The sequence below is a fragment of the Elephantulus edwardii genome, unplaced genomic scaffold (assembly GCF_000299155.1).
Source record: "Elephantulus edwardii isolate Elephantulus edwardi_28Jun2011 unplaced genomic scaffold, EleEdw1.0 scaffold00001, whole genome shotgun sequence".
Classification (NCBI taxonomy): domain Eukaryota; kingdom Metazoa; phylum Chordata; class Mammalia; order Macroscelidea; family Macroscelididae; genus Elephantulus; species Elephantulus edwardii.
The window spans coordinates 2,158,056-2,165,577 of NW_006399751.1; the positions used below are offsets into that span (position 1 = coordinate 2,158,056).

Consider the following 7,522-nt stretch of genomic DNA (forward strand, 5'->3'; position numbering starts at 1 on the left):
TCATGTCTTTATTTTTAGGCCTGGAGATGGTTCCAAGGCTCACTGCACTGCAGGAAGTGGACAAATCAATAAATGTCAACATCTTGTTAAAGTAGGCTGGGACCTGTAAGAGCTGATCCAAGTTAAGAAAGAGAGATGAGAACTTGCTTGTGCTCTGGCAGAACATGGCGTGGAAATGATGCTCTGGGCAAGGCACTGTCTCTAGCAAAACGAGGAACCTGAGGGAACAGGGAGGAAAGGAGAGCTTTGATTTGAGGGGAAGTTAATGGTGATTGCTAAGGGACTGGCCTCATGGACACAGCAGCTCTGCTGTGGGCTGCCTCCTTCCCTTGGGGTTAATATGGAGCTTGCAGATGGAAGGGTTAGCTGTGCGTCCAAGGACCAACATACTCTTGTGGCGTTCCCAGAACACATAATAGGAAGAAGCTGTCTATTCTGCCTATTCTCTTCTCGCTGCTCCCCAAAAGGGGCCGGGACTGGGAGTAGAGGCAGGTCTGAAGTGTGAGGTACTTGAATATAATCCAGAGTTCTTAGATGAGATTGTATCTTACTCCATCTCTTCTCTCTCCATAAGAGGAAGCCACATTTTTTTGAAGACTCAAGGTCATGCAAAACTTACTTCTCCTTATTTGAATTCCAAATCCAGTGATCTTTTAAAAATACTAAAAATGTGTTATTTTTTGAGACTTATGTGACAGTACAAAAAGACAAGTGGGGGACCTACCTGAGTGGTGCGGCATCCCCACCATCTTGTTGTCTCTTTGGCCCGAGTCCTGGTGTATCCCCCTCAAGCCCATTGCCCCACACATCTTTCTCTCCTTTTGTGAGGGCTCTGTTCTGCTCAGGGAGCCTGCGGGTTTACAGTGTAATTTCTGATGTCCCACGTTCAGCTTTTTCTCCTCTATCTCGCTCTTCAGCTTCTTGTTTTCCTGCTGCAGATGCATCATCACATTGTGGAGGTGGCTGTGGGAAAAAAGGATTGGGCTGCGGGTTCTTGTCTGCTTTGCCTGCTTCATTCCTGCTGGACACACTCGCTCTCTCACTCACATTCACACACACTCATAGGCATCTGCTTCCTTTCCCTCTGATCCCCTCAGTTTGGATTACCAGCTTCCAGGACTGTGAGACAATACATTTCTGTTCTTATGACCCACTGGTACAGCAACCCTAGGAAATGAATGCAGGCCTCACACAAGTTCTGTGGACATGGAGGCCCACGTGTGTACAGTGCCAGAAGGCCAGGCCTGGGGCTGGGGTAGACCCGGAGCTAGTCTTCCTGAGCGTGGCACTTTGTGACCTTGTCACCTTGTGACCTCCTCAATTCTGATCATCTATCCTCCACTCCAACTCAGTTATCCCTCCTACGGTGAAGGCCTTGAACAGCTTTCCAACTGAGGTACCATGAACGGGCTTCGGGTGTGCTGAAAATCTCTCATGCCCGCAGGCACTGGGATAAGCTTTGGGGCAGCCTCGGGTTGGTCAACTTTGACATGAGTTACCCTGTCCCAGTCCTTCCCACTGTGTCATCCAAAAGTGGCCATTTTCTAAGAACTTCTGACCAGAGTTAGGATGTCCTTCCCAAGACTTTGTTACTATGCCTTTCCCCCAAAATGTCAATTTTAAAATTCCTGTCTTCTATCTTCAAACATCCGTCTCTCTGTGTATTTCGCTCCCAGCTGACTGTGCAGTGGGAGCAGGACCAGAGGGGAGAGTGGAGCATCAAGTAGGCAGCTTCTGGGTTCCTGAAAGGCCACGGAGGATTATCTGACTGTTCTGTGAGGAGATCAGTTCTCTGCTCCTTCCTTTGGGGATCTGTTAGAGCAGCTTAGTCCTCTCCTCACTCATGCAGCTTGTTTTCAGCGCCTGCTTCCTTTGTAGTATTCTTGGTTTCTGAGAATCACAACAGGTGAAAGTGGTAATGGACACAGAGTCTGTTCAACCCTCTATATTGCTGATGAGGGATCATGGCCATAGTAGGTAAATGACCTGCCCCGTCACACAGTTTGATGCTGATTCAGGACAAGGTGGTTTTCCAAAGTGATCAGGCCTAGCCTTGCTGAACCATAGATCCAGCAGCAAAGCCAGCCCTGAACTCTCCTCTTACTCCTCCCAAAAGCAGCCAGTAGCGTGGGATGACTTACTCCTTTTCACCAGTCAGTTTGGCAATGTATTTGACCTGTTCGCGGAGCTTGCTTCCTAGTTTCTCATTGGCGATCCTGGAAGAAAATCCAAGAGAGAAAAGAGCAACGGTTTTCCTGGGAGCAAAATCATAAGCAGGTCACACAGGGCCAATGGGTGGTCTCTGCCTCGGCTGCACCTAGACCCCTCTCTCCCCCCACTCCTAGGGCTGGCGCCTCAGCAGCGGGCGGCTCACAGGCCTCTGTACTTAACACAAAAGTTGGGAAGAGGAAGTGTGCCTCATAGCTAAGCATCCTTTCTCTCTTGAGGACTGGTCCATTTCAAGGTTAACAGGGATTTTCAAACCTGTCCGAGGAGTTGAACCCTTCTCCTTACTCTAAGTCCTCGGGGGGTGTGCTGAGGCTGTTTCCTCAGAGGGCAGGGTTTGTGTATGTGTCTGTTTCTCTCTTGTCTTTGGCATGTGCGTTTTCTCTAGTTCAGTCCAGGGTATGGGACTGACCTTCCTCCTTTGCCCACTTACTTCTGCTCCTTGGCCCACTGCTCCATGTTGACCATAATCTGATCACTGTCGTGGTGGAGCCTGCAGTTGTCTTTGGGCCTGGAGGGAAGGGCTTCCGAAGGCGCACAGCAGGGCTTCAGGGCGAGGAGAAAGAGCTGTCAGGAGGGTGCAGACCCACCCCCTCCTGACGCCCAGAAGAAAAGGCCACCGTGTCTGTACCCGAGGCCAGAGCTAGACTTGCCACACCAGGAGCCTCATGTCCAGCTCTGCAGGTTGTACCCCCCACACAGAGGTGGCACCCCTGGAGGGTGCTAGATTTGTACATTCATCAAAAAGGATTTTCAAAGCAGTCTGTTAATCCAAGTTTCTAACAGGGAAGGAAAAGAACTCAAGGGCTGCCTTTCGCACAAAGGCCTGGAGTCCACCCGTGATACCGAGGCTTCCTGCCTGGGACAGCTCTATGCAAGGATGTGCCCACAAGGTTCACGAGCAGACCGTCCTGGGTTGTACGGCTGATTAAGTCAGGACGACTCCGGAGAGGAGTGACCAGCGCTTTGTCTGGTTCTGGGTAGGTTCGGGTACCTTGCAGGGAGGTTTCTTTTCCGCACAGGGGTATTTGCTCGATGAGACATCTCTCTACCAACAAAGCACAGGAAGGTGGTGTGCTGAGAGCTGCTGTGTCCAGAGGGCCCAGACCCTGCTTTGCTGAATACAGTGGGGTGGAGGGGAGGGCTCCTTTCTCTGCTCCCAGACACCCCCGCCTTCCCCGCCATCCAGGGCGGTGTCAGGCATCAGGTGGTCGAGGTGCGGGAGGAAGGCAGAGGCTGAGAGCAGCGGAGGGGCACCCACACCTTCTCTTCCTCCAGGAGCTTCTTTTTGAGCGCGGCCATTTCCTCCTGGAATCCCATGAGCTGCTCCTCCTTGGCCGCCAGCATCTTGAGGTCATTTTTGTGTTGCTTCTGCCACTGCAACACCTGGTTGGTCATTTCTTCCAGTTTCTTGTCAAAGGCATGCACCTGCTCAGGGGGCATAAAAGTGAGGAGGGAGACCCCATCCTGCCACCGTGGACTCCAGAGGACCCCATGGCAAGACAGGTCCTTCCTGACTTGGGAGAATCTTCCCCAAAATCCAGACCCACTGGCATTGAGTCCATTCTGACCCACAGCAGCCCTGGAGGTCTAGAAACTCAGAGGTTTTCTAGAGCTGGGATCTATGGAAGCAGAATGACTGGTGGTTTAGAACTAATGACCTTCCAGTTGGCAGCCGGAACTATTACCAGGGCTGTTGAGGGAGAGACTTTAGGGGTTACTTTATTTCCAACGACCAGTAGAGGGCACCCCTGTCCTGTGTTCTTTGCCATCTTTCCCCAAGGCATACGGGGTGGGGGTGGGAGGCTATCAGCCCAAGTGAATGGCGTCATGGCAGGTGCAAAACGCAACCTCACGACTGGCTCGGAAAGGGCCTCACCTCCTGCTCACTCTGCTGGTGGAAGCCTTGGAGCTTCTTCAGCTCTAAGTTGAGCTTTCTCATCCTCTCCTCATAAGCTGTGATTTCATCTTCCAGCTGGTTTTTCCTCTCTTGGGCCTGCGTCAGGCTTCGGTGCAGATCCTTTGACTCCGAGGCTGCTTGATTGAGCTTCCAGTGAAGACACAGGGGTGGGGATGGCCGTTAGAGCCTGCTGACCTTCTCTCGACTCTTTAATAGAGAAGGTTCTAGTCCCTTCTGCATCCTCTGCCCAGTGTGGTACACACAGGCCTCTTTGCACAGTGTCTGGAACAGCGGGAAGTGACGTTGGCTGTCTCTGTGCCTCCTATCGTCCCCACCCCCCCCTCTGGTTAACTTTCCAGATGCAGATAATCTGGAGCAGATGGGCATGAATGTCCCTGGAAACCCAGGCTTTGGGAAAACTGTCCCATGAGCAGAAAGACTTACTGGATTTGGCCTCTCGTTTTCCTCTAACACCCCTCAGGCTCCTGAAGAGGGGGGCACATTTTCTGGGCAAATTCCCTAGTTTATGCAAGAGTTTGTGGATCTGCGACAGCTTTGGGGTCAGAACATTGGACAAACACCCTCCCTGCTCTCTGACATCACCCTAGCTTTTCTTTGAAGAGCAGCCTGTGAGTGAGAGGGTTGAGCCTCACCTTCTCCAGGGCCCGAGTCAGGTCTTCTTGGCAGTTGGTTGCCTTGCGGGATAATTCATCATAGGCCTCCTTACAGACCATGGTCTGCATACACTCCTTCTCTCTCTGCACGGCCTTGGCCAGCTGAGTGTGCAGGTTCTTTATGGAGTCCTTCTGCTGACATATCTTTAGAGAGGGAAACACCGCTGTCATGGTGCCAGCCTGGGACCATGAGTGCATCTCCATGTCTAATGTTCTAGACCCGGCTCTGTTTTCTCTGCACTGACCTGCGGGACAGTCAGGCAGAACCTCTGCCTCCTCTTCACCTGTTTGTGATCAACAGGAGAGCATCTCTGCACCCTTCCCCACCTTCCCACATCTAGTTAGCATACACCTATGACAAGGAGCCTTTCAGAAAGATGCAGAATCCAATTCTAGGTTTGGACATGTGATACATTTTCAATTGTGTGTTTTATGCTTCACTTAGTTCCTAACATGGTTCATTAGACCCCGTGGCATCATGAAAGCAGGGACTGTGTTCATTGTGTTTTCTGCTGTATCCCCTCCGCCTCCACCTCAGGTCATGGCCCCATAACAGGTTCTCAGTCAATGCTAACTTCCTTTTTTGAGATTAGATGAAACATTGAGTTGGGCAGCATTGGTGTTAGAGATGAGTTCAATTAGTGTTGAATGAAATACATATTTTTTGGAATTTAAATGAGTTGAAAAAACTTCAGTCTGTGTCTCTCACTTAGTAGTAAAGAATGAATAGTTAAGATGAGTTGAAATCAGAGGCCAGAGGATCTGGGATGGTATCCTAAGTCTGCAGTTTACGGAATTTCTCTGAGCCTCAGTTTCCTCATCTATAAACTGAGTGCTTCACAGAGTTCTTATAATGAAATCAGAGGCCAGAGGATCTGGGATGGTATCCTAGGTCTGCACTTTACAGAATTTCTCTGAGCCTCAGTTTCCTCATCTATCAACTGAGTGCTTCACAGAGTTCTTATAATGATCAAATGAGATGATGCATGTGAAAAGGACTTTGTAGTTTATGTTGTTGGTTTTGCTGGAGTTGAGTACGATTCTTAGTGACACTGTAAACAAAAGCTCTGAGCCCTGTCCTATCCTGTGCCGTGCTCATTGTCTGACACACCTGAGCCCACTCCTGCAGCCACCGTGTCGCTGCATCCATCTCGTTGAGGGTCTGCCTCTTTTTCATTGACCCTCCACCTTTCCAAGCATTGCCGTCTCTTTCCCAGGGATAGCTACCTCTAGCAACATGCCCAGACTATGTGAGTTCACACACAGATCATTAATATGCTGGGCATTTGCTATCTTGAGATCTACTTAAGTCCAGGGACAGGGATCTTCGGTCCTTCTGCACACCTGCATTCTCGCGTAACTTAGGAGTGTTGTCACTGATGCTGTAAGGTGGCATGTAGCCTACTACAACTCATAGTGACTCTGTGAACAACATATCAGAATCTTGCCCTGTCCTGCGCCATCCTCATGACCTCTGCCATCCCCGAGCCCAGTGTTACAGTCTTTGTCAGTCCATCTCCTTGAGAGTCGTCCTCTCTTTCACACTTTGCCTGCATGATGATCATTTTCCAAGGACCATTTTCCTCCTGATACTCAAAGTCTGTGAGACTAAGTTTCATCATCCTTGCCTCTAAGGAGCACCCTGATTGCACTTCCTCCAACGGAGATCTGTTTGTTCTTTTTGCAATTCATAGGATATTCAATGCTCTTCACCAACACCACAATTCAAATTCACGGATTCTTTTTCTTTCATTCGCATTCCTTGTCTAACTTTCAGATGCATAGGAAGCAGCTGACAATACCATGGCTTGGATTAGGTGCACCTTAGTCTTTGAACTGATATCCACACTCTAGCACTTTGAAGAGGTCCTTGACAGTGGATTTCCCAAATTCAACATGTCTTTTAATTTCTTGACTCTGCTACTTGGGGTACTGATTGTAGATCCAAGTAAAATGAAGTCATTGACAGCTTTAGTCTTCTCTTCAACTATCATGAAGTTACCTACTGGTCCAGTGGTGAGGATTTTAACTTTCTTGATGTTGAGATGTAATTCATACTGAAAGCTGTGGTCTTGTTCATTTTCTGGAAGCAAGGATGCATCATCTGCATTACAAAGATTGTTGACACTCTTTCTTCCAATTCTTGGAAGAAGTCACCACATTCTACAAAGAGTCCAGCTTCTTGAATGATTTGCTCTGCATACAAAAATATCTTTTAGTCTTTTATAATTAAACCTAAATTTTATTGTACCCCTGAGTTATTAAATCAACTCATCACTGACCCTCCAGTAGTTTTCAGAGGCAGAACAGGTTGAATAGGTATGGAGAAAGGATACAGCCCTGATGCTTTGTTCTCTTGTTCTTTTCGGACAAAAGCTTCTTGGTCTAGGTACAATGCTTCCCATGAGCACAATTAAGGGTTCTGGGATTCCTATTCTTCTCAATGTTAGCCATAGTTTGTTATGATCCACAAAGTGAAATATCTTTGCATTATCGATAAGATGTTAGTAAACAACTCTCTGGTAGTCTCTGCTTTTAGACGAGATTCATCTGATTATCAGCAGTGATATCATGCCACAGCCTCTTCTGAAGCCAGTTTGACTTTCTGGCAGCTCCCTCTTGGTGTACTGTTTTGTTGTTGTTGTTGTTATGTGCCGTCGAGTCGCCTGCGACTCATAGCGACCCTATGTACAACAGCCCTAAACTCCGCTCTGTCCTGTGC

General features: G+C 48.8%; 1 protein-coding gene across 1 annotated transcript in view; it reads right to left on the reverse strand.

The window, feature by feature from the left end:
• Positions 1–201: 201 nt before the first annotated feature.
• Positions 202–7,522, reverse strand: part of PMFBP1 (polyamine modulated factor 1 binding protein 1) — a 46,982-nt gene continuing 39,661 nt past the window's right edge. The window contains exons 14-20 of the mRNA XM_006878876.1: positions 4,780–4,944; positions 4,106–4,273; positions 3,490–3,654; positions 2,660–2,772; positions 2,142–2,216; positions 725–963; positions 202–218 (exon numbers count right to left, since the gene is read on the reverse strand). Coding sequence (XP_006878938.1) covers positions 202–218; positions 725–963; positions 2,142–2,216; positions 2,660–2,772; positions 3,490–3,654; positions 4,106–4,273; positions 4,780–4,944 — 942 coding nt within the window. The remainder of the gene's footprint in view (positions 219–724; positions 964–2,141; positions 2,217–2,659; positions 2,773–3,489; positions 3,655–4,105; positions 4,274–4,779; positions 4,945–7,522) is intronic.